The 27641-nt window shown below is 45.7% G+C and overlaps 1 protein-coding gene across 1 annotated transcript in view; it reads left to right on the forward strand.

Annotated features, from left to right (window-relative positions):
- LOC124719879 (poly [ADP-ribose] polymerase tankyrase-1-like) overlaps positions 1-27641 on the forward strand; it is a 107097-nt gene that overhangs the window by 61731 nt on the left and 17725 nt on the right. Inside the window, exon 4 of the mRNA XM_047245060.1 lies at positions 4336-4458. Within this exon, the coding sequence (XP_047101016.1) occupies positions 4336-4458 (123 nt within the window). The remainder of the gene's footprint in view (positions 1-4335; positions 4459-27641) is intronic.

A 27641-nucleotide genomic window follows, 5' to 3' on the forward strand; every position in this document is an offset into this window, starting at 1 on the left:
TTGGCTGCCTCATATCAGACTTCTGAAGAATGTTTCCGTAAACTCAGTCCTTCACTTCCTTGCCCACAACTCTTGGGGTGCAGACAGCTCCATCCTTATCCGCCTTTATCGTGCTTTAGTGCTGTCTCGCTTGGACTATGTCGTCAAGTTGGGCTGTCTCGCTTGGACTATGTCGTCAAGTTGGGCTGTCTCGCTTGGACTATGTCGTCAAGTTGGGCTGTCTCGCTTGGACTATGTTGTCAAGTTTGTGGTTTGGCTGCTCCTTCCACACTGCACCTGCAGGATCCGGTCACCATTGCAGTATCCGTGTGGCCAGTGTTGCCTTCCCTACTAGCCTTGTTGATAGTCTCCTGGTTGAAGCTGGGATCCCCCCCCTTTCTGTTTGGTGGTCCCAGCTTCTGGTTTCTTATGCAATCGCTGTCTGTTCCTCTCCCACTCATCCTTCCTTTTCTATCCTGTTCCCAGCTCATGGATGTCACCCATCTGATTCGCGCCCTCTTGGCAGGTTTACCGGTTGGGATCCCCCTTGCGTCTCTTCACCGTGATTTTCAGCTTCCTTCTGTGTCCTGTTTTCCATGCTCCCTTCCCACCACCCCCTCTTGGTTATTTCTTCTGCCCCAAATTCGGATGGATCTCCGCTGAGGTCCAAAAGAGTCCATCCCCCCCCCCATGGTGTTCTGTTGGTTTTTCCGCCAAATTTTATGGGAGTTTCGGGATGTTGTTTTTTACACCGATGGCTCTAAATTTGTTGACCGTGTGGGATATGATTTCATGTCCTCTGTTTGCACGGAAAATCATCTGCTGCCACCTACATGTGGGGTGTTTACTGTGAAATTGATGGCAATTTCCCAGGCCCTTACCTTTATTAAACAGTCCCAGCACAACCGCATTTTGTTATTTACGGTCTCAATGAGTGGCCTTGTGGCTGTTGACCAGAGTTTATCCCGCCATCCCTTGGTCTCGGCCATCCATGACCGTCTCGCTGATCTTCACTGTGCTGCTTGTTCCGTTGACTTCCTTTGGGTCCCTGGTGATGTGGGTATCCCAGGTAATGACCTTGCTGATTGTTTGGCTGGGGGAGCAGTCACTCCCCCCCAGTTTTCTGTAACTCCTGCAGTGGATTTACGGTTTCACATCAAATCCAACTTCGCACAATCATGGGCCAACTCTTGGGTGGCTACCTCCATGTCTAATAAACTTCGTGCGATTAAGGTGACACCTGGCCCGTGGCGTTCTTCCTTCCGCCTCTCTCAAAAGGACTCGACCACACTGTGTTGTCTCTGCATCGGCCATACCAGGCTGACCCACAGTTTTCTTTTGCGTAATGAGCCACCCTCACTTTGTGGTTGTGGAGCCCGTAACCCACATTTTGGTGCAATGCCCCCTTCTTTTGTACTAAGTACAGATTTCCCCATGCTTTACCTTTAACCTTGGATGAGGATTTCTGGATAGTTGAACTGGTTCTCAGTTTCCACTGGGAAAGTGGTTTTTATTCTCAATTTTAAGGTTTTCAATCTCACTTTGGTGTTGGGGCATGACAGTGAGGGTTGGGGTATCTCCCACTGTAAGCTGTGTTTGGAGATTCCCGACTCCCCTCCTTGGCCAAGATCCTCTTTTATTCCCCCTTTTACTCTGTTTTTATCACTTTTTAGAATTTGTTAGTCTCCTTTTGCCATATGCACTTCTACATTCTAGCGGTTGAATGCTTTCAAATAGCAGGTAGTCTTGCCCCTGCTGCTTCAGACGTGGGATATTTCCTGCCTCTAGCATAGCCATGGGGTCGCTCTCTTGCTGACTGCACTCATTTTGTTTTTACCATTGATGACATGACTGCTCTTTTACATTTTTTAGCCTTTTCCCTTTTATCGTTCTGACTTTTATGAGATGTCAAACTGTCTGAATGGACCACATTTGTAACAAGGGACTGATGACCTTGCTGTTTGATCCCTTCAACCCTAATCAACCAATAACCATCCAGTCAGATATCCAGTACAGAAGATGTGAGCGGAGACAGTAATTCAGTCAGCACAGTACCGTGGTCACACACAATGCTGGGCCTGACAATCACAATCTCGTCTCTGTTCCAGGTATGGTGTGCTCTAGTTACCTCACTGTACTTGATGCTGGAGGGGCAGGTGTCAAATGTCTACCCTTCTGCCAGGGCTGCAATTCTCTCCGACATTACTGGAGACCACTCCAGTGAATCACATTAGTTTCCTCGCACTAGGATGCGGCAGATTATATTTCCTATCTGTCTATTTGAGTCTCCAGCATGTTCCACACTGTCAGTATTGGTGTGACGATTAGATCCAAGTATTATTTGTTACCCTCTGCCTCTCAGATTCATATGCTTCATATTAGGACTTCCTTTTCTTTTTGGAGTTTCTTGAATGTGTTACACTACTGGTAACTCAACAATTTATAAACATTGTTCGTGAAACAATATTGCCTAGCCTGTGTAATCCATTTTTTCTTCTAGTGGTAGCCTGTACTGGAATCCTATGTCTGTTTTGTCCAGCTTAATTTAACATGAAAATTGATGTTTGAGGAAGAAGTACATCACCTCTGCTATCAAGAGACATTACATGCATATATGGTTCTGTCTGCTTTAGTCAGAAGCAAATTTTGAAACAACTCTTTTGTAAGTTTTACAGTGTAGCTGTTGTAATTCCTGGCCATCATCTCCTTCATTCCCTCAGGCGTCAAAAAATACTGCATGTTAGTTATCCACTGTTAATCTAAATGGCAGTTTATCAAACAATTCCTGTGTATCTGTGACAAGCTTCATGTGTTTTTCATTGTACGAGGGTCGTTCAATAAGCAATGCCTAAAAATTTTTAAAAATGCCATTAATATACATAGACAGATGTCCTTGTTGGTGCCTCCCATTTGATGTTTTTTGTGTGCCATTGCAGTTTCGAACCATTCTGGCAGATGGCAGAGCAGTAGTACAGCGTCAAAATGGCGTCTGCATATGAGATCCATTACAAGCAGCATGCTGTTATTGAGTTTTTGTGCGCAAGAAAAGAAACCGTGGTGAACATCCATAAACGTTTGTGTGCAGTGCGTGGCAATGCTGCAGTTGATAGCACAGTTGGGCAACAGGTGGTGAAAGTTGCACGCTCAGGAAATGCAGAAACAAGCTCCACGATCAGCCACACTTGGGACGTCCTGCCACAGCAGCTGCTCCAGACATGCTGAATCGTGCAGATGCCATTATTCGTGCCGACTGGTGCATCAAACCTTGACAGTTGGCTCTACAGTTGTCGGTCAGCATTGGAAGTGCGTCTGCAATGATCAGGACTCTCGGCTATTCAGATAGAGGTGCTCGCGATGGATTCGATTAACGCTCACTGCGGGCTACACGATTCAAAGAAGGGCCATTTCATCTGAACTATTAGAGCGTTTCGAGACCGACGGAGACGCCTTTCTCTAACGGATTATTACGGGGGACGAAAGCTGGGAGCACCACTTTGTGGCAGAAACAAAAAGGCAGTCCATGCAGTGGCGTCGACCTTATTAGTGACAAAACAAGACATTAGAGACAAACCCCTCTGCCAGAAAAGTCACGGTGACAGTCTTCTGGGATTGTGATGGCGTCATTTCTGTGGATGTGATGCCAAGAGGGTCAACCATCAATTCAGGGCCATATGAGAAGACTCGAACACGAGAACCGTTACCGATGTGTTCAATCGGACAAGAATCCAGCAGAAATCTTGCTCTAATATGATAATGCACGCCCACACACAAGTCCGAGAGCCCGGGAACGCGTTGCCTCATCCACGCTACAGTCCGGACCTGGCACCCTTGGAGTTCCATCTCTCTGGGCTGCTTAAAGATTTTCTACGGAGAACAGACTTTGAAGAGGACGAGTGTGTCAGTCTTTCAGTGGACACGAGCAAGACGTGTCGATGTATGTCACCAAATTCTGACTCTTAACAATAAATACATTATGGGGAAAAAAAGTGGGGCATTACTTAATGAACGATCCTCGTAAGTTAACAGAACTTGACAGATTGTTTCCCCTATGTCCCCCCTCCTCTCCCCCCATTATGGGGAAAAAAGTGGGGCATTACTAAATGAACGACCCTCGTAAGTTAACAGAACTTGACCGATTGTTTCCCCTATGTCCCCATCCCCTCTCCCCCCTGTTACTGATATTCAGCTTCCATACATTAGGTTCCAAATAAACTCACAAGCAAGTCACAGCTGGCTGACTTCAACTGCTTCCAAAGTTCTGCTCGGCAGTTGCCCTGTCAGTGCAGCACAGTCGCTGTCCCCTATGTTCGGGCTGTGGTTCGCGCCCCACTCTGAACAGTCGCCCCCTGTTTGCAGCGCGGGCCGTGGCTCCAGCAGTCCCAGCACCGCCACGCGGCCACTCGGCGACCCCGGACGCTCTCCTGCCGCGGCTGCCCGCCACACTCCGCCGCCACCAGATGCGGCCGTCTCTCGCCTGCGGTGAGTGCTGCCGACTTGTACACTCAGTGCCGCATCAACCAAATGTTACACTAAAAAGATCTAATTTAAGCATTTTTGAAATTTCCGATAAAGCTGAACTTACAGTTGTCAGGAAACACTATTTCTTCATTTAATAGGTGTGTTTAATGTAACTGCTGCTCTTGATGGTGTTTACATATCTTAGAAATTAGTTCCGAAGGAAGTGGGCTAGTAGCCACTGTCAGTGCACTGTTATTCACTGAAACCTACATGTCACGTCAATGAGTATACAACTGTATGGAAGTTCTCACAGGGAACCTCTTGAGAGCGAGATCACAAATTCAGTCTTCAGTGAGGCTCATCAGATAGTATTAACAGTTGTGATGGGGAAAAATATTAGCTGCTAATGTTTCACAATCTTCATGAGGGCTACAGAAAGTGAGTGTCCATGATGTACAGAGATAAACCTCCTATGAGACACACGTATTACACATAACAAAATAGACATCGTCGACATTAGAGAAATGTTCAGGACAGATAATTAACTTGAACAACAAGCACCAAATGAAAAACAGCGTGTCCCGGTGGTCACAAAGGTTCACACCATCGAGATCGAAGGTGAACACTGTCGTGGACCTTAAACCGTGAAACTGGTCTTCCTTCGAGGTGCACGTTCAGATAATGCGATAATACGTTTTATAGGCACAGAACAAACAAAACATCTAGAGGCAAAATCTTCCAGTGATACAAATTACAATATTGCACTCCTTTCAGGAGGGATAGTTTACTCTGAGGGACTATCATTTTTATACGCAGACCAGGAACGATCAAAAGAAACTTGCTTTAACCAGTCATTGGTCAGAAGCAGTGCTCATACTGCATTTGTAGTTCTCTTATGCCTATTTTCCTGCTCTCGTTTGCTTTGAGGTAACTACTACCTACTGCCCTTGCAAGATGGCGCACACGAGAAACAATCGTAGGGGGCAGAGCACCTCCAGCTTGTCGCAGCACAACAAATAGATTTCCAACAAATTTACCGACTAGATTAACATTCGACATGGTTGTGTACTGCTGTGTTAAGGCATTGATATTACGAGAGTGAGATTTTCACTCTGAAGAGGAGTGTGCAGAATTTGGAAGGTAGGAGACGAGGTAATGGCGGAAGTAAAGCTGTGAGGACAGGGTGTGAGTATTTGAAATTTCGTTACCTGATTTTTTTCAGTTTTATAGCACTGTTTCAAACTATGCCAGTAGTATAGGCTTTGATATGGGACACCACATGTTTTTGACTTGAAAATATTTCGACATGTTTTTGACTTGAAAATATTTAGACGTGTTTTTGACTTGAAAATATTTAGACGTGTTTTTGACTTGAAAATATTTAGACGTGTTTTTGACTTGAAAATATTTAGACGTGCTTTTGACTTGAAAATATTTAGACGTGTTTTTGACTTGAAAATATTTAGACGTGTTTTTGACTTGAAAATATTTAGACGTGTTTTTGACTTGAAAATATTTAGACGTGTTTTTGACTTGAAAATATTTAGACGTGTTTTTTTCTGAAAAAATATTTCCACGAAGGTTTCTTCTGGAAAAATATTTCCACGAAGGTTTCTTCGGGAAAAATATTTCCACGAAGGTTTCTTCGGGAAAAATATTTCCACGAAGGTTTCTTCTGGAAAAATATTTCCACGAAGGTTTCTTCTGGAAAAATATTTCCACAAAGGTTTTTTGTGGAAAAACGTTTCCACATATATTTTGTAAAAAATATTTTTGTCTTATAAAATTTCCACTTAAATATTCTGTTACATATTTCCAATTTCCTTTTTAAAAATTCGCCGTTCGGCTTGAGAAAACTGTATCGACAAGACTATTTTCATCATTTTCACATGTTTTACACGTAAAAATATTTACAGTTTCCGCATAAAAAATTTCCACATCTTCCCACTGCAAATTTTAAAACATTTTGTATAAAAGTGTGGTCCTCTCTTTAAACTCACATCTTTTTGCGCAAAAGATGGCAGCCACTTTTTAGCAGTCACTTTTTTGCGAAATTGTGGCGATTTTAAGTAAGGGCAGCGGTATGGCACGAACCCACATTTTTTAGACGAAAAGACGACAGCCACCTTTCTGCAACTACTTTTCGCATCCACTCTTTTGTGGCCACTTTCTTGACATTTCCAAGGAGCGTTCGAGTCGTCACTCGGCAGGCACTTTTTCGTGGTCTCTGTTTAGCTACCACTTTCTTGCGAGCGCATTTTTGCAACGACTATCTGAAACAACACTCGACAGTTGTGATGTGCTTAAGTCACCTCAATTATTTACTGGTTGATAGGTGTCTCTTCAGTTATCTCTATTTTATCATCCAGCAACAATCTGTACCAACAATCAGTATTATCAATGCATTCTGTAATCTCGCAGAAAGCATAGCTGTATTCTATTTATACAAGCGGATTTTATTTCATTATTAATTGATAACCCCCAGGGAAGTGTATCGATTATTCTGTAATCTCTTCTAAAGCCATAAGCTTATCGTAGTTACAGTTAAATTCCTTACCTATAGCTGTGCTTACAAAGTTCTTTGTTTTCTTGTGTATGGGTATTATATCATTGGTTATGACTTTGTCTTGTGAACCATGTACCAGCTCGGCCATTGTTTCCATATTCAAAACCTTCAGCACTACGGTAGTTAAGAGTGAAGCCTTGTAATTTTGGTAGTCTGTTTACCTCTGTACGTTTTGTATGCACAACTTTTTGGTCCTGTTCCTATCCATTCAATACCGTAATCATCTTTACCAAACTCGTCAGTCAATTCACAAAGTGTGCAACCTGTTTCTACAGTATTCGTACCATCGTCAAGATAAACAAGTGTCGGTGTTGTAGGATACAATTTTATCACCTAATCTATCGAGCATATCGTACGGCCTCATTCTAGTGTTGGAAGTGGTGAAAGTGGACACAAATAGGTTGGTACAATCTTAGACATAGTACTGATATATAACTTGGATTACACAGGTCTGCGACATAAAAATCGTTCCAAATTTATCAAGTGGTTTTCATAGTGTTTTCAACATCGATTTCAGGGAAATTGGTGAAAAAATTCCATCACGTACAGTTATTTCACAAACGTCTTCTCTAGTTTTAGCTTTTTTCGATATTTCAGCACTCTAGTGAGTTTGAATTTTGGTTTTTAGGGTCTCCGTAAACTGTTATTTAGCCGTTTTTATACTAGATGTACGCAAAATAAGAGTAATCAGGCGAAACCAGCAGTATTTTCATGTCAGTGCCTGTCTGCCGCGATGCCCCTTCCCCCGCCATCACCGAGCAGTGAGCTTCTGCTGTTGTCCTCCAGTTCACAGTACCTCTTCACTCTGTGATGTTGTTGCTGGTGCTTTAAGTTAGTGACTGTTTCCTTGTGCTGTGAAGTTGTTCTATGGACAATGGCTACCAGAGGATATATAAATTCGCCACATCGCTTGTGCTACATTTGTGGTAACTATACCGTTAAAAAGCAACAAAGAAACATTTCCGATTTTGCTGAAAAGGTATAGTTCGCCTATTTTTGTATAAAGTTAGGTGATCAAGATAAGCCTTGGACCCCACACAAAGTTTGTTCAGTGTGTGTTGAAGAACTGAGGCAGTGGTTTCAACGTAAAAAGCAGTCCGTACATTTTGGAATACCAATGGTTTTGAGGAGCCCAAATATCGTAGTGATGACTGCTATTTTTGTTCTTGCAGTGCAAGAAGACAGAGATCGCTACGATTCTGGCACAACTGATCCCGTTCCATTCTCACAAACTGAACTGAACGATTTAGACCTAGGCCTTTCTAAAGAATCGGCAGAGGTTTTAGGATCTAGATTGAAAGATAAACATATATTGGCACCAGGTAGATCCTTTTCTTCGTATCGATCGAGGGAAAAAGAGTTTGTATCTTTCTTCCCTCGAGAAGGTGACATGGTGTTTTGCAGTGATGTTCCCCCTGGACTTATGGCATGTTTCAAAATAGAATATGCTCCTGATGAGTGGAAACTTTTTATTGATTCTTCAAAACAAAAAAGCTTTAAAGCAGTACTTCCACACAACAGCAATAAGTATGCTTCTATACCAGTTGGGCACTCGGTTTACTTAAAACAATGTTGCGCAGGCCTTGAACTGGCTTCAAGCAAACACTGCTATTCAGACCACAAACTGACATTACGTGTGGATTTAAAAGCGATTTCAATGCCGTTTGGTCAACAAAGGGCTCTACAAAGTTCCCTTGCTTTTTCTGTGAATGGGAGAGATAGAAAGCAACACTACATCAAAAAAGGTTGGCCCTTCAGAAAAACCTTACAGGTAAGGGTTAAGAACGCTGATAGGAAAAGCCTTGTGGATCCCAAAAAGGTGTTACTTCCACCACTTCACATTAAGTTGGGACTGATGAAACAATTTAAGACATTGCCAAAAGAAGGGGAATGCTTCAGATAGCTTTGTGGACAGTTTCCTGGTTCATCAGAGGCAAAGCTAAAGGAAGGAATCTCTGTCCGACCAGACATTAGGAAACTAATGACAGATCCCAAGTTTGTGGACAAAATGGAAACATAAGAAAAGACAGCATGGACATCTTTTAAATTAGGTGTTACAGATTTCCTAGGAAACACGAGAGATCCAAACTAAAAGACAATTGTCGCAGACATGCTCTACAACTTTAAGAATCTGGGCTGTAACGTGAGCATTAAAGTTCATTTCCTCCACTCGCGTCTTGACTACTTCCCTGCAAACCTTGGTGATGTAAGTGAAGAGCAGGGCGAAAGATTCCATCAAGACATCCAAGAAATGGAAAGAATATATCAAGGAAGATTGAATGTCAACATGATAGCGGACTACTACTGGGTGATAAGTGGTGATCCTCAACGAGCCCACAGCTGGAGAAGCAATAAGAGGAGCTTTGACAGAAAGCGAAAGCGTTATTATAATGACTTGTGAGATTAAAGAGAAGTGGAAGTGTGCGGGAAATATAGTTTAGAACTTATTTATAAATAAAATAAAATTTTATTGTTACTATACTTAAAAATACTCCTTTTTCTGGGAAAACCTGACGTTACAGAAAAAATTGGATTGCATTTTTGAAATTGGCGTTGAAAAGTACATAAGTCAGTTATCAAATTTCAAGCAACTTCCAAAAAAATATTTTTTTGCAGACCTGTGTTATTTCTTCGTTGATCGGTATGACATTAGTTCTCTCTCTTTTATTTCGAGTAAGAGCTCGTACAATTGCTCAGTGTTGTCTATAAATTCTGTTTGACACATTCTGTCTCTGGCCGAATTTTCTGCTGAGGGAATTGCACATTTTGGCCACAGCCCGCTTGCCAGCGTTCGGTTCAGTATTGTTAATGTCATGCGTGATGTCTTGCTTTCCCTCGATGATTCGACCGTATTCTTCTTTAGACTTCTCATTACCATCCCAAGGACTAGTTTGACCTTCATGAAGGTTTTAACGTAGTTTGTGAACAGTCAATTACTTTCCCATTCAAAGTGCCACACCTCGTAAATTTCCTGTATTGTGCAGCCTTCTTGATGGCTTTGTTGAGCTCTATAGTTGTCATGAAGTTCGTACGAATGCTCACTCATAGTCACTATGGTTGCAACTACTATCAGGCTTTTCTTCTACACTTTTCGAACATAGAGCAACTGGAAGCACAGAGTGGTACAAGCCGTGAAGCACAAGCACTTTGCATTTAACAAAACGAAATCATTCGTCGTCATATTTTTGTGGCCTCAGTATCTGTACGGGATGACCAACATATAATCGTCGTAAAACATCGCTGTCGGATATAGCCTGCCCGTGTCTATATATCGCAGCTTCTTGCCTGAAACCTTGAATTTAGCAGCGTTTGTTCTTGCTCCAAAAAAGACATCTCTAGGATTCAGGGGTTCTATGACATTTACGTTCTCTTTAGAATTATTCCACTTAAAGCTCCATATTTCGACACAGTTACAACTGGTGTACCCTAACTCTTGTGTGAGTTCTAAGAGATACATGGTTTCATTGTTGACCGTTGTCGATAGTATCGGGCGAATAACACACTAGACAGCTGTGCCAGAAGCAATTGTGATACTGGTAAACTGTTTTTGTGTTTGCGTACTAGCTGTCAACATTTCCGCCACCTTTTGTAACTTCTCCACAGCTCAATGCATTTCGTACATTAGGAAACGAATTTAACCACACAATTTACTCTTCGCTGAACATTTCCTTCTTTTGATGTTTGACTACAGCAATTGGGTTCAATGTATTCTGACCTGTAAATAGTCATAGAAACACTAAAAATTATGTACTGGAAAGGATCAATGTTTCTAATATCCAGGAAATATCTCCTAAATTCAAGGCAGCTGCGGCGCAATATGTCGTCAGAATGGAAATACTCTGAAAATTCCTTCTGGAAGTCAAACCCATAATTTTCACCCACTTCCTGAGCGTGCCATTCTAAGAATGCTTTTCTAGCCTTACATATCACAATGTCAACACCATAGTACTTGTTTGCTGGAAGTCGCCCTACGTAATTTTGATTTGCTTATTGAAGAAGTGTGGAAAGTAACCTTTTTTTCAGCTCTTTCAGACTGAATGTCTTGGAAAACCTCGCGAGATTTCCTAGGATACCATATTTACTGGAATCTAAGCCGTACTTCCGGTTTTTGTAATTCAGAAAACCGCCTGCGGCCTAGAATCGAGTGCAAAGTAAGCGGAACTTCTGAAAAATATTGGTAGGTACCGCCACAACTAACTTCTGCCGTCAAATATATGTAGCGCTACTCAGGCATGCTTTGCAGGCACAAAGATAAATACTGGTGCCAAAACCTCTGCGTTCGTAAATAAATTAAAAGAAAAGGTAGAAGAATGTGAACATTATGCCATGTATTCCTTTGTGTTTGCTGCTGTCTCACTGAAATTCTGTCTGCCTAATAAACTACGAAGCTAGAGTGAGACAACAGCAAATGCGGAAGAATATACATATCATGTCATGTTTATATTCGTATTATTCTTATGCTGAATAGTGATAGTCAGAAATGAATCTCAGCAACTGACTAGATTTTTAAATCTAAGATGACTTTGATTTCTGTGCAGAATGCAATGCACTAAAGAGGCGTCTGCCAAGATTTTCAAACGGAGAAAATTTTTCGCTAAACTCCAGTTCACAACATCTTCTCTCATACGCTGTCTATTATTTCGTTCTTGTTGGTATTTACCAAACAAAGCAGCAGTGTAAGTAACAACAAATAGCAGTCTCTTGCCATTGTTTCCTGTGTGAGACAATTTCTCTTTTTCTTTTTTATTGTAAGCCACGGAAGCGCGCACAAAAGCAAGCCATGCCGCAAGCGGCGACTGGTTGTAAACACTCATTATCAGTATGCGACAAACAATGCATGACACAGTACAAAAATGCATTTCCAGCTTAGAGTGACTTAAACACCTATAACAAAGAGAACAGCACTCATCAGATCAAAGCAAAATAAGCAATCCGTTCAAATCAGACGAAATATGTGAAAAAGGAAGGGTATCTGTATAATGCCTGACACACAGCAATGAATGTTTAGAGAACATAGTTGCGTGGAGATAGCAGCGATTGCTTGTACATGATTACTTACTGATATTATAGCTTTACAGTGTAAATTGCCCTGAAGATGACCCCATCTCAGGTTGAAACCGGTTGGCGACAAAATAATGTGGCTGTGAGTGTCGCTTTGATTAATTGACGTAGCAATGGCTACTTGGTAAAGCTTAACTGTTAAGCCTACGACTCGGACCACACTACTGTAGCTGTATCTTCATCTATTCGGCTTCAATTGTGTCTCAAATTAGGGTGGTCAAAAACTTTTCTCACCCCTTGAATTTAGAACCTCAAATTTCAGGTGCAGCTTAGATTCGGAAATTTTTTTTTTTCATTGATTTAGTCTCATTCTTCGAGTGCGGCTTGGATTAGATTCGACTGAATACGGTAAGGTTTATGCTGTCAGTTATTCCGAGCCTTGTTGTTGTCTTGAGGCCTTAGGGAAGGTATTTCTAGCACTACAATCTTCGTTCCTTGGTAAATGGTTTTGATCTTAATTCCGTTATTGACACAATACTGTAAAATAAAGTACGAATCATAAGTCTTTGTATTGTGTGCTATACACGTATAGCCCCTGTTACTGTGTGACAGCAACCATTCGCAAAATTTATTGTTTCTAAATTCGTATGTGTTTCCTTTGAAGTCTTGCACAGCCACAAAGTTTGGCGTGTGTATGCCTGTGTCTTGTTCTGCTTTGAAATCGGAAAAGTAGTACCTTTCTTTGTAAGTGCATTTTTAAATTTTTTAGTGCCACTCCCATTGCAAGTATATTTATTATTGCAGTAACCACCACATCTTTTTCTCCTTTGCATGTAGCATTTGTTTTCACGTACCTTCACACGCTCATCGCCGCAATTTTGGCAATCAGAGAAGCCAGTTGTCTGCCGAGGCTGCTTCTGTGTTATTTTTTTACACTTTTCGCACTCTAAAATCTTTTCACACGCTCACTTGTGATTACCCATGCATTCTTTACCAAAACAATACAGTAGAGGCTTGATAGTGCGAGTTTCCAATAATCCGAGCCTCTTTAATAAAAAAGAAAAAAAATAGAGGTTGCCATGATCTACTTTCTTTTTTTCACTGACATGATAAATAATGAGAGAGTACAGCTCAGTGACGAAGCAGACAACAATTCAGTCAACACCGACAGTTAGCTCGCTGCCATGTTGCACGAACATCTGTCGTCAGTATGGCACGAAATACCCCGACTGCTGCCGGCTGCTACCGATCAAAACTGGGCAGTTCATACGCTGCTGTAGTTCCCAGCACCTGTACTGTACAGTGCTGTGTGTCGTTTTGTTTGTTGACTGTGTGTTCTGTTATTGTAGAATTTAAAAAATCATAAGTGTCGAAAATTTGTCTAATGAACAAATATATAACTGTGACGAAACTGGGCTAAATTTTAAAATGTTACCAACGAGAACACTTGCTTCTTGTGAAGAAAAAAGTGCTCCTGGGCACAAAAATAGCAAAGAGCGGCTCACAGTTATGGCAGCTTCAAATGCAACTGGAAACCACAAACTAATACTAGTTGTGAATGGGAAGTTTGGCAAGCCAAGAGCATTCAAGAATGTATCCATCTCAGCTCTTCCAGTTGTGTATACACATGAGAATAATGCCTGGATGAACCAGGAAATCTTCAAGAACTGGTTTTTTAACTCATCTGTACCTGACTGCAAGAATTTTTTAAAAGGAAGGGGACTGCCATGCAAAGCAATTTTGCTCACGGATACTGCGTCCTCATGTCAGAGTGCAGGATAACTGCAGTGCGACGGTATCCGCGCCTTGTTTCTCCCACCAAACGTCTCCTGTCTCATTCAGCCCACGGATCAGGGCGTTCTGGAATGTCTAAAAAAAAAGTATCGACGGCGATTGCTACAGTCAGTGCTGCATTCGGAAGACAACGAAAGTATTGTAGGAGCTTCGAAGAAAGTGACTTTGAAGGACGTCGTGTACTGGATTAGCAAGTCTTAGAGCGAAATAGTCAGAAACAATTTCTAAGCCGTGGAGGAAAATTCTATAGGAAAGTATGCCGGACACAGAAACTGAAAATTCACCGGAGGACGACGATCAGCCACTGTGTAATTTAATCAGAAGATTGCCAGGCTGTGAAGAGGCAGAAAAGGTGGAAGGAGGCGAGTTGTTTAATCCGGACCAACAGTTGGAAGTGACAGACTCTTTTGTAATTGACACGGCTAACATTCGACGGCAGTGCGAGGGTGACGAGGCAGCGGCTGCACAGGTGGTGAGTCACACCGATGGCTGCGCTGCCCTCGAGGCCGCCATATGCTCCGTGGAACAGCAGCCTGAGGCGACACCGGTGGCGTCACACTGCCGCGAGCAAACGTCGCAGACACCTCACTATTACTTGGCCCCCCTGCGGGTCCGGGGATTAGAATAGGCCCGCGGTATTCCTGCCGGTCGTAAGAGGCGACTAAAAGGAGTCCATCCCCCTCACGGGGGTCGTTAGCGCCTGCGTCCGGAGACGGACGGTTCCACGACCTATAATCGTGGTCTTTTTGGTTTTTCACTTCTCGTTTCTTCCTTCCTTTTGTTGGTTCCTTTCTTTGCTCTTCTCCACCTCACTGTCTTCCTTACTCTTTCCCTTGACTTCTCCTTGCCTTCTCATTGCCTTTTTCTCCTTGCCTTCTCATTGCCTTTTTCTCCTTGCCTCCTCATTGCCTTTTTCTCCTTGCCTTCTCATTGCCTTTTTCTCCTTGCCTTCTCATTGCCTTTTTCTCCTTGCCTTCTCATTTCCTTCTTCTCCTTGCCTTCTCTGGTCTCCGCCTCGGCGTTTGAGACAGTCTGTCCTCTTTCTCCCTCTCTCTCTTCTTTTTCCTCTTCTTCCTTCCTCCCTGTGCGTGCCTGAAGGCCGACCCACGCGTTCGCACGCGTAGCCGGTGACGGGGTAACGCGTAATTCCCCGCCCTGGGTAGACATGTAAGGCACGCGCGTACCCCCTGGTAAAGGCCAGGCCCGGGGAGGGGTGATTGCCTGAGCTGATACCTTCTGACCATGCCGATTGGTCCCTCCGTCTGTTTCTCGGGAGGTGTGACCTGAGGTGTAAACATTCACCTAAGGCGGGAGTGCCCTCTGAGAGGGTCCCCACAAGGAAGGAGCGCGCCATCGGAGACGCTGGCAATCATGGGGGATTCCTCCGCAATGGATTCTACTCCATCTCTTTCGACTTCGACCCAAAAACGGAAACGTGACCGGCCAACAGTGACAAAAGTACTACCACCTGTCCCACAGTTCCTCGTAGTTTCTCGATCTGAGGACGGAAAGGATTTTTCTTCTGTCAACCCTTTCGTTATTCAGAAGGGCGTAGATGCCATAGCCGGATCTGTCAAATATTGTACCACGTTGCGTAACGGCACCTTATTACTAGAAACTGAGAGTGCCTTTCAGGCACAAAAACTGCTTCGGGCCACCCTCCTGTACACGTTCCCTGTCCGGGTGGAGGCCCACCGAACTTTGAATTCGTCTCGTGGTGTAGTCTATACTAGCTCCCTCGACGGATTGACTGACGAGGAGCTTCAATCATTCCTCGCTGAGCAGGGCGTGACGGCTGTCCATAGGGTCATGAAAAAGGTCAACAATGACCTTGTACCGACCCGGACAATTTTCTTGACCTTCGATAGTGTTAAGCTGCCATCGCGCATCAGGGCGGGCTACGAGGTTATTTCTGTTCGCCCCTATGTCCCGACACCTACGCGCTGCTACCAGTGTCAGCATTTCAACCACACTCGACAGTCTTGTTCCAATGCGGCTAAATGTGTCACTTGTGGCAGGGATGCCCATGAGGGTGACTGTCCACCTCCGTCTCCTCGTTGTGTGAACTGTCAGGGTGACCATGCCGCATCCTCCCGCGACTGTCCTGTCTATAAGGAAGAACGCTGTATCCAATAAATTCGAGTCAAAGAGAAAGTGTCCACCTCGGCTGCTCGCAAGCTATTGGCTAGTAGGAAGCCCACGCTGCTCCCAGCGGGGAAATACAGTACTGTCCTCGCCTCTCCTCGGACTACCCGGGAGGTAGCAACCCAGACATGCGATCTGACCTTCAGCACCACGGTCGTCCGTTCGGCCAGTGCTAAGATCGCGCGGTCGACGTCTCCTCTTCCTCCCATCACCCCACAGACACGAGCACCTTCCTCAGCTTCTGCTAAGACGAAGACATCGAAGTCAGATGCACGGGCCTTCAAGAAGGAACCATCCCGTGCAGACTTCCTCCGTACCTCGACCTCCCAGCCTTCGACAGGTACTTCCACTACACGTCCTTCCAAAAAGGCGCATAGGAAGCACAGTTCTCCTTCTCCGCCACGGCGCATTTCTTCTCCTGCGCCACCCAGCGGTTGCCGCCCCAGGCCGTCATCCGTTTCGCCTGGCCGCACCGCTGGTAGCCGTACATCTGGCCGTTCACTGGCGGAGGAAGCTCCCCCTCCCGGCCATCCTCCCGAGATGGCCGATGACCCTATAGACCCAATGGACGATGACTGTCCGCCTACTGATAGCGGCGGCAGTCCTCGCTCGAAGCCAGGCCCTAAGCGGCCTTCGAGGTGACCACTTCTCTCATCTTCCTTTTCTTACAATGGCACTTATTCACTGGAATATTCGCAGCATTCGCTCCAACCGAGAGGACTTGAAGTTGCTGCTCCGCTTGCACCGTCCGCTCGTCGTAGCCCTCCAGGAAACGAAGCTACGCCCATGCGATCAAATTGCCTTGGCACACTACACCTCTGTGCGTTTTGACCTACCCCCTGTGGTAGGTATCCCAGCTCATGGAGGGGTTATGTTGCTGGTCCGGGATGATATTTACTACGATCCCATCACGTTGCACACCGGCCTGCAGGCAGTTGCCATCCGCATTACTCTTCCCACTTTTACGTTTTCCTTTTGTACCGTTTACACTCCATCGTCATCTGTCGTTACCAGGGCAGACGTGATGCAACTTATTGCGCAGCTACCTGCACCATTTTTGTTAACTGGAGACTTCAATGCCCACCATCCCCTTTGGGGCTCTCCAGCATCCTGCCCGAGGGGCTCCTTGTTAGCAGACCTTTTCAACCAGCTCGATCTTGTCTGCCTCAATACTGGCGCCCCTACTTTTCTTTCGGACACATCTCACACCTATTCCCATTTAGACCTCTCTATATGTACTCCCCAACTTGCACGCCGGTTTGAGTGGTATGCACTGTCTGATACATATTCGAGCGACCACTTCCCGTGTGTTATCCATCTCCTGCAGCATACCCCCTCTCCGTGCTTCTCTAATTGGACCATCTCCAAGGCAGACTGGGGGCTCTTCTCTTCCAGGGCGACCTTTCAGGATCAAACCTTTACAAGCTGCGATCGTCAGGTCGCACACCTCACGGAAGTCATTCTCGCTGCTGCTGAATATTCCATCCCTCACCCTCCTTCTTCTCCACGTCGCGTAGCGGTCCCCTGGTGGACCGCAGCATGTAGAGACGCTTTACGTGCTCGTTGACGTGCTTTACGCACATTTAAACGCCACCCTACAGTGGCGAATTGTGTCAATTATAAACGATTACGTGCTCAGTGTCGTCGTATTATCAAAGAAAGCAAGAGAGCCAGCTGGGCTACTTTCACAAGCACCTTCAACAGTTTTACTCCTTCTTCTGTTGTCTGGGGTAGCCTGCGCCGGCTATCTGGCACTAAGGTCCACTCACCAGTTTCTGGCTTGAAGGTCGCGAATGACGTCCTTGTGACCCCTGAGGCTGTTTCCAATGCCTTCGGCCGCTTTTTCGCAGAGGTTTCGAGCTCCGCTCATTACCACCCTGCCTTCCTCCCCCGCAAACAGGCAGAGGAGGCTAGGCCACCTAACTTCCGCTCCTCGAATTGTGAAAGTTATAATGCCCCATTCACCATGCGGGAACTCGAAAACGCACTTGGCCGATCACGGTCCTCCGCTCCAGGGCCAGATTCTATTCATATTCAGATGCTGAAGAACCTTTCTCCTGCGGGTAAAGGTTTTCTTCTTCGTACATACAATCGCATCTGGATTGAGGGACATGTTCCCGCATGCTGGCGCGAGTCTATTGTTGTCCCGATTCCTAAGCCGGGGAAGGACAAGCACTTGCCTTCCAGTTATCGACCTATCTCGCTTACCAGCTGTGTCTGTAAAGTGATGGAGCGAATGGTTAACTCTCGATTGGTTTGGCTGCTCGAGTCTCGACGCCTACTTACCAATGTACAATGTGGATTTCGTAGGCGCCGCTCTGCTGTTGACCATCTGGTTACCCTGTCGACCTTCATTATGAATAACTTCTTTCGGAAGCGCCCGACCGCGGCTGTGTTCTTTGATTTGGAGAAGGCTTACGACACCTGTTGGAGGGCGGGCATTCTCCACACCATGCATACATGGGGCCTTCGCGGTCGCCTCCCTCTTTTTATTCGTTCCTTTTTAATGGATCGACAGTTCAGGGTACGTGTGGGTTCTGTCCTGTCCGACACCTTTCGCCAGGAGAATGGGGCGCCACAGGGCTCAGTTTTGAGCGTCGCTCTCTTCGCCATCGCGATCAATCCAATAATGGATTGCCTCCCAGCTGATGTATCAGGCTCCCTTTTCGTGGACGATTTTACCATCTATTGCAGCGCGCAGTGTACACGTGTCCTGGAGCGCTGTCTTCAGCGTTCTCTTGACCGTCTTTACTCCTGGAGTGTCGCCAATGGCTTCCGTTTTTCAGCCGAGAAGACGGTCTGTATTAACTTCTGGCGCTACAAAGAGTTTCTCCCACCGTCCTTACGACTCGGTCCCGTTGCTCTCCCAATCGTGGAGACAACCAAATTTTTAGGCCTTACATTTGACAGGAAACTTAGCTGGTCTCCACATGTGTCATATTTGGCCGCCCGTTGTACCCGTTCTTTAAATATCCTCCGTGTTCTCAGTGGTCTGTCGTGGGGAGCGGATCGAACCGTACTACTTCGTCTATATCGGTCGATCGTCCACTCCAAGCTGGATTATGGGAGCTTCGTATACTCCTCTGCACGGCCATCCATCTTACGCCGCCTCAACTCCATACAACATCGGGGTTTACGACTTGCGATCGGAGCATTTTATACCAGTCCCGTAGAGAGTCTTCATGCTGACGCTGGCGAATTGCCACTCACCTACCGGCGCGATATACTGCTTTGTCGGTATGCCTGTCGGCTACTGTCAATGCCCGACCATCCGTCTTATCGTTCTTTTTTTGACGACTCTCTTGACCGTCAATACGGGTTGTCTGTCTCTGCCCTGCTACCCCCTGGAGTTCGCTTTCGTCGCCTCCTTCAACACCTTAATTTTTCACTCCCTGCAACCTTTCGAGTGGGCGAGAGCCGCACGCCACCTTGGCTCCAGGCTCAGGTCCGCGTTCACCTTGACCTCAGCTCGCTCCCAAAAGAGGTCACCCCCGGTTCAGTCTACCACTCCCGTTTTTTGGAACTTCGTTCGAAGTTCATCGACATGACTTTCATTTATACAGATGGCTCTAGGACCAATGACGGGGTCGGGTGTTCCTTTATTGTCGAGGCACAAAGTTTCTAATACCGGCTCCATGGCCATTGTTCGGTCTTCACAGCTGAGCTCTTTGCCCTCTACCAGGCTGTTCTTTACATCTGCCGCCACCGATATTCTGCTTATGTCATCTGCTCAGATTCCCTGAGCGCCATCCAGAGCCTCAGTGATCCGTACCCGGTTCACCCTTTCGTACACCGGATCCAACGCTCTCTTCAGCAGCTGGTGGACGTCGGTTCTCCAGTTAGCTTTATGTGGGTTCCTGGCCATGTCGGTATCCCTGGAAACGAAGCTGCAGATGCCGCGGCCAAGGCTGCGGTCCTCCAGCCTCGGACAGCTTCTTGTTGCGTCCCTTCGTCCGATTTTAGCAGGGTGATTTGTCGGCGCATCTTCTCTCTGTGGCATGCCGATTGGGCTGCACTTACCGACAACAAGCTTCGGGCCTTAAAACCTCTTCCCGTGGCTTGGACGTCCTCCTCACGCCCTTCTCGGCGGGAGGAGGTCGTTTTAGCCCGGTTAAGAATTGGACACTGCCGGTTCAGCCATCGCCATCTGCTGACGGCTGCGCCGGCGCCGTTCTGCCCATGTGGGCACTTGCTGACGGTTAGACACATTTTAATGTCCTGTCCAGATCTTAACACACTGCGCCTCGATCTTAACCTGCCAAATACTTTCGATGCCATTTTAGCGGATGACCCACGAGCAGCTGCTCGTGTTCTTCGTTTTATCAATTTGACAAACCTCGCTAAGGACATTTGATGATGCTGTTTTTTAATCCTATGCCTGTCAGTCTGTCTTTTATCGTGTTTTCCCTTTTAGTTGTTGTGGTCAACTTGTGCCTCGCGGTGCATTCTTAGAGTAGTCAGGGCGCTAATGACCATTGAAGTTGTGCGCCCTAAAACCACAAAAAAAAAAAAAAACTATTACTTGGCTAAATAAATAATTATTGTTATTCTGCCAATGCAAATGCGTGTGTAAATACTTTTATTTTAATAAAATTCAAATTTGAGTTGTATTACTTAGAATATCATAATATTTCTTTTTCCCATTTAAATTTCGTTCGCCCGAGCTTTTGACAGTTCGAGGTGGTTCCGGTCCCGTTTACCTCAAACTATCGAGACTCTACTGTGTGTCTTGCACTTTCTGCATTAAATCCTTGGCTGTTTACCTTCATGCTTTGGTCTTAAACGCAAGTTGCACACATTTCCTTTATCTTTTTCGCAGAAGTATTTGTCCTTGTGATTGCAGGATTCGTCACACGTCTTGCAATAGACATTCTGCCTAAAAGACTCTTCATATTTTTGATGCCACTGTGGTGGTCATTATTTAAGCACAAATAGTGTTGCCCCCTTTTCGCCGCCAGAGGAATGGATAACCCTGTTAAAATTAACAGCGGAAAAAACTTTAATCTGAACATTCAAGAAAAGCTGCTGCATCGTCGATATCGTCCAGACTGAAATCTTCTTCACAGTTCTTCGAGTCTCGCTCACAACTCTTTCGCTAATTCTTCCTGCGGAGCTCTCCCTTTCCTAGTCTAGAGAATGTCATTATCTGTCAGTTCCTCGCACAAGTGTGTTTCTAGTGATCATTGCTCGAGGACAGCACAGGCTATTGTTGTTGGTTATTTTGTTTATACTTCTCGTGCCAATTATATCTTTAGTAATATTTACTATTTTTGTTTCCCTTTGAACCTTTACCTCGACCTATTTCGTAGACCTCAAAGTAAAATTTGGTGTTGTTTGTGTTTACATTTTCATTGGATCATTGGATGTTATTATTATTTCAATCTGATCAATAGCTGTGAAGCATTGACTTTTAAATTCCTTTTTGATGAAATTGCATGATTAAAATCATTTTCAGCAACTATTTTCATTTTGTCGCCTTACTTGCAATCGGGCAATGTTCTTACTGCATTTATAGCTGCGTGTATAGCCTTTCTGACAGCTTTCATTTGTTACACGGGATTACCTTTCTTTGAGTCTTTCTCACTCATGTTGTTTCTTTCCATATCTTTCGTAGCTGTCCACCAAACGTTATTTCTTTAACAATACTGAAGTGAACAGTTCTTTTTTGAGCAGAAACATTTGGCCTACTTTTCCTGTTTTTGTGGAGCCGCGCTGTTATTTTTCTTCAAAAACCTCTCTAGAGAATTGAATGTGCCAAATTATTTCCAAACGTTCCTTTTCTGAGTTCACCAAGTCCAGTAGGCCTTTCTTTGTATGTACTACAGAGTAACCTTTGACCCTACTTTCCCTTGCTATATATATATATATATATATATATATATATATATATATATATATATATATATATATATATATATATTTATTTTATTTTTTTTCCCCCCTGTTCACGAGTAGCTTTCGGAAACAAGTCTCCATAGTTAAACAAACCACTATCATTTGCTGCTGGGTAAACTCATTCTATAGCTTCAACAAATGCTGCTTTCTTCAGTTTGTATAATTCGTAGTTCAGTACTAAACATTAATTTCCATAATTTCTCATTTTGTACAAACCTTTGATTCTGAGGTCTTACGCAAGGGCTCTTAATTCCTTAAGTTTTATTTTCTTTAACCTTCAATTTTTTTTTTTCATTTGGCTCATCTAAGGACCACGCACCAATTTCAGTGCCTCCTCTTTGTTGTTTTTCTTTTTCCTTTAGTATTCTTTCATCATTTCACTACATATCCTTTTTCTGTCCTGGGGCCATTTTTACACTGTCTTTTTCTCCCTCTTGCCTTTGAATCCTTCAATTTTTTACGCTTCCCTCTTGAAAATCTTTCTCTTTCATCTTTCTCACTCATGTTGTTTCTTTCAATATCTTTCCTAACTTCTTGAGTCCAGGCTATTGTTGACTTCTTGTCCCAAAGATATCTAAAAACCTGTTTGGTTAAACCTGTTGCTGTTCATTCTGTGTAAGTGTCCAAAAAATTGCCTCTTTTGTAGTGTTCCATTTATGTTTTCAATGCTACGATAAACTTCTTCATTGCTTCTGTATTTTTTGGTGCCCAACTATTTTTCGAATTTCTTTCTAGGACTTCAGTTTTGTATAATTCGTAGTTCAGTACTAAACATTAATTTCCATAAAGAAACTCTGGTTTTTCTACTGTGATGTAGTGCTGCATCTTCAAATGTTTAGAGAGGCACCTTTTGTTGCAGATATTCCTTGTTATTTCACAAGTGCTCTCCATTTTATGTACTCCCTTCTAAAACAAATTTTTCTAAGCCATTTTCTTGAATAATTACTCGCAAATATTTAAATTTATTTACCATCTTTATCTGGCCAATATCTGTTGCTAGGGATTCGAGAGCATTTTTTATATTTGTCATAAATTTTATTTTTCTAAGATATTCAACCTACTTTGTTGGATATTTCTTGTAAGACTGATTTGTATTCCAGCATTTGTTAGATTTTCAGAGAGAATGGCAAAATCATTCGCAAATGCTAAACAGTGAATTTCAGTACCTTTGTTTTTAGTTCCCAGTCTGACTGGTGATAGCTTCTGCTCTTTCAGTTTTTGTTTGCACACTCTTACTATTTTCTCAAGTGCACAGTTAAGAGGAGTGGAAACAAGCCATTACCTTGCCTTCCACTTGTTTTTATGTCGAATGCCTTCGATATATCATCCCGAAACTTTACTTTTGATGTGGTGTTTGCGAGCGTTTGAACGAGTAAGGTTTGCTAATTTAGGTTTGATGCCAAATTCTCTGATCCCCCCAGGGGGTCCACAACTCTTTTGTGGACACGTGCATAGCGAGCACGGGACCCCGAGCTAATGTGGCCCTCCTTCCCTTCCGGGCTGCATACCTTCCCTTTCCGCATCCTTCCCCACCCCCCTCATCTTCGCCCCCCCCTCACCTCTGGCTCTTTCCTTCCCTTTCTCCCCCTCTGGGAGTATGGTTTGTGCCTACGTCCGGAGACAGACACTCGAAACTGTTCCAAATTCCTTGCTTTCTACACTTGCAAGTCTTCGTCCTTCCTCTGTCCTTCTCTTTTCCTTCCCTCTTCTCTTTGCCCTTTTCTCCGCTGCGGCGTTTGAGACCCCTCTTCTTTCCTTTCCCTTTCTCTTTTTTCCTCCCTGTGCGTGTCTGAAAGCCGACCCACGCACTTCCATGCGTAGCCGGTGACGGGGTAACGCGTAATTCCCCGCCCCGGGTCGACAGGTAGGAACGTACGTACCCCCTGGTAACGGCCAGGCCCAGGGAGGGGTGATTACCCGAGCTGATACCTTCCGAAAGTGCCGATTGGTCCCTCCGTCCGTTTGTCGGGAGGTGTGACCTGAGGTGTGAACAATCAACTAAGGCGGGAGTGCCCTCAGAGAGGGCCCCCACAAGGGAGAAGCGCGCCATCGGAGACGCCGGTAATCATGGGGGATTCTTCCGCAATGGTTTCCTCACCTTCCACTATGTCTGCTCACAAACGTAAGTTCACTGAGTCTCAGCCACAGACAGTTCTTCCATCGTTGCCACAGTTCGTTGTTGTTTCTCGGTCTGACGAAGGTCACGACTTCTCCACGGTCAACCCTTTCATTATTCAGAAAGGTGTCAAACACACCTTCTCTGTCCGTGTGGAATCCCACCGTACCTTAAATTCCTCGCATGGAGTCGTTTATACACGCTCCCTCGATGGATTGTCTGACGAAGAAATTCAGCACTACCTGTCTGACCAGGGCGTAACGGCTGTTCATAGAGTTATGAAAAGGGTTGACACGAACATCATTCCAACCCGCACTGTCTTCTTGACATTTGACAAAGTTCAACTCCCATCGAAAATCAAAGCAGGCTATGAGATAATTTCCGTTCGCCCTTACGTCCCAAACCCTACGCGTCAGCGGTTCAATCACACCAGCCAGTCCTGTTCCAATCCGGCCAAATGTGTTACGTGTGGTAAGGATGCCCATGAGGGTGCTTGTCCACCTCCATCCCCTCGCTGCATCAACTGTATGGGTGACCACGCTGCTTCCTCTCGAGATTGCCCCGTTTTTAAGGACAAAAAGCTCATCCAGGAAATACGAGTGAAGGAAAAGGTGTCGACCTTTGCTGCTCGAAAATTATTCGCCAGTCGACAGCCCACCGTGCCTCAGACAGGAAAATACAGCACTGTCTTTACTTCTCCTCAGCCAACAAAGGAGGCGGCCACGCAGACATGCGACCTCACCTTTAGTGCCACGGTCGTCAGATCGGCCAGCGCAAAGATCGCCCGTTCAACCTCACCACTTTCGCCTGCCCACTCTATGGCTCACCCTTCGTCGGGTTCTGCTAAATCTCGAGCCCAAAAGTCAGACAACAAGTCTTCTAAAAAAGAGCATACTCGTGAAGAGTTTTTACAAAGAAACCCAGTTCCTCTCCTTCTCCGCCAAGGCGTGTCCCATCTACAGCACCACCTGGCGGAAATCGCCCTCGGCCGTCTTCTGTGTCGCCGAGGCGCACTGCTGGTGGCCAGTCAACCGGCCGATCGCTGGTGGCAGGAGCTGCTCCTGACCAACCTATGGATCAGGATCTTCTGCCTTCAGCTGAATGCCATTCCATGCTGTCGGTCGCAAGCTCTGAGCAGTCGTTGAGTTGACAGCAAATTTGGTCACATTCCTCCATTTTCTGTTCACCCTATGTCCATTATCCACTGGAATATCCGCGACATTCGAGCCAATCGGGATGAATTGTCGATCCTCTTACGATCCTACTCGCCGGTCATCTTCTGTTTTCAGGAAACAAAGCTGCGTCCCCATGACCGCTTTGTTCTCCCTCTTTTTCAGTCCGTCCGATATGACCTCCCCTCTGTTGAAGGCACTCCAGCCCATGGAGGACTCATGATTCTTCTCCATGATACTCTCCATTATCACCCAAACCCCTTAAACAGTTCCTTCCAAGCTGTCGCCGTCCGTCTTTCCCTTTCTGGATACACGTTCTCTCTTTGTACTGTATACATTCCATCGTCCACACCAATGGCACGAGCTGATCTCCTTCATCTTCTTGATCAGCTTCCACCCCCCTATTTGCTGGTTGGGGACTTCAATGCCCACCACCCGCTTTGGGGATCTCCACATCCTTGTCCACGTGGCTCCCTATTGCTAGACGTCTTCCACCAAGCGGATCTAGTTTGCCTCAACACTGGGGTCCCCACATTTTTGTCTGCCTCCACGACAAATTTATCTCATTTGGACCTTGCGGTCGGTACTGTTCCGCTAGCTCGGCGCTTCGAGTGGTTCGCCCTTGATGATACAAACTCGAGTGACCACATTCCATGTGTCCTTAGACTGCAGCCTCAACTTCCATATATGCGCCTGCGACGCTGGAAGTTTGCCCAAGCCGATTGGACACTTTTTTCGTCTCTAGCGACATTCGATGACCGTCGCTTTCCCAGCGTCGACGATGAGGTCACACATATTACCGACGTTATTCTTACAGCTGCGGAACGTTCAATACCACGCACCTCCGAATTGCCCCGGCGCCCCCCAGTTCCTTGGTGGAACGAGGCATGCCGTGACGCAATACGTGAGCGGCGACGTGCTCTTCGCATTTTCCGTCACCATCCTACTTTGGCCAACTGTATCCGCTACAAGCAGCTCCGTGCGCGATGCCGTCGCGTCATCCGCGATAGCAAGAAGGCAAGCTGGAAATTCTTTATTAGCTCATTTAACACCTTCACTTCCTCCTCTTGGTCCCTCCGTCTGTTTCTCGGGAGGTGTGACCTGAGGTGTAAACATTCACCTAAGGCGGGAGTGCCCTCTGAGAGGGTCCCCACAAGGAAGGAGCGCGCCATCGGAGACGCTGGCAATCATGGGGGATTCCTCCGCAATGGATTCTACTCCATCTCTTTCGACTTCGACCCAAAAACGGAAACGTGACCAGCCAACAGTGACAAAAGTACTACCGCCTGTCCCACAGTTCCTTGTAGTTTCTCGATCTGAGGACGGAAAGGATTTTTCCTCTGTCAACCCTTTCGTTATTCAGAAGGGCGTAGATGCCATAGCCGGATCTGTCAAATCTTGTACCAGGTTGCGTAACGGCACCTTATTACTAGAAACTGAGAGTGCCTTTCAGGCACAAAAACTGCTTCGGGCCACCCTCCTGTACACGTTCCCTGTCCGGGTGGAGGCCCACCGAACTTTGAATTCGTCTCGTGGTGTAGTCTATACTAGCTCCCTCGACGGATTGACTGACGAGGAGCTTCAATCATTCCTCGCTGAGCAGGGCGTGACGGCTGTCCATAGGGTCATGAAAAAGGTCAACAATGACCTTGTACCGACCCGGACAATTTTCTTGACCTTCGATAGTGTTAAGCTGCCATCGCGCATGAAGGCGGGCTACGAGGTTATTTCTGTTCGCCCCTATGTCCCGACACCTACGCGCTGCTACCAGTGTCAGCGTTTCAACCACACTCGACAGTCTTGTTCCAATGCGGCTAAATGTGTCACTTGTGGCAGGGATGCCCATGAGGGTGACTGTCCACCTCCGTCTCCTCGTTGTGTGAACTGTCAGGGTGACCATGCCGCATCCTCCCGCGACTGTCCTGTCTATAAGGAAGAACGCTGTATCCAATAAATTCGAGTCAAAGAGAAAGTGTCCACCTCGGCTGCTCGCAAGCTATTGGCTAGTAGGAAGCCCACGCTGCTCCCAGCGGGGAAATACAGTACTGTCCTCGCCTCTCCTCGGACTACCCGGGAGGTAGCAACCCAGACATGCGATCTGACCTTCAGCACCACGGTCGTCCGTTCGGCCAGTGCTAAGATCGCGCGGTCGACGTCTCCACTTCCTCCCATCACCCCACAGACACGAGCACCTTCCTCAGCTTCTGCTAAGACGAAGACATCGAAGTCAGATGCACGGGCCTTCAAGAAGGAACCATCCCGTGCAGACTTCCTCCGTACCTCGACCTCCCAGCCTTCGACCGGTACTTCCACTACCCGTCCTTCCAAAAAGGCGCATAGGAAGCACAGTTCTCCTTCTCCGCCACGGCGCATTTCTTCTCCTGCGCCACCCAGCGGTTGCCACCCCAGGCCGTCATCCGTTTCGCCTGGCCGCACCGCTGGTAGCCGTACATCTGGCCGTTCACTGGCGGAGGAAGCTCCCCCTCCCGGCCATCCTCCCGAGATGGCCGATGAC

The sequence above is a fragment of the Schistocerca piceifrons genome, chromosome 11, assembly GCF_021461385.2.
Source record: "Schistocerca piceifrons isolate TAMUIC-IGC-003096 chromosome 11, iqSchPice1.1, whole genome shotgun sequence".
NCBI lineage: Eukaryota > Metazoa > Arthropoda > Insecta > Orthoptera > Acrididae > Schistocerca > Schistocerca piceifrons.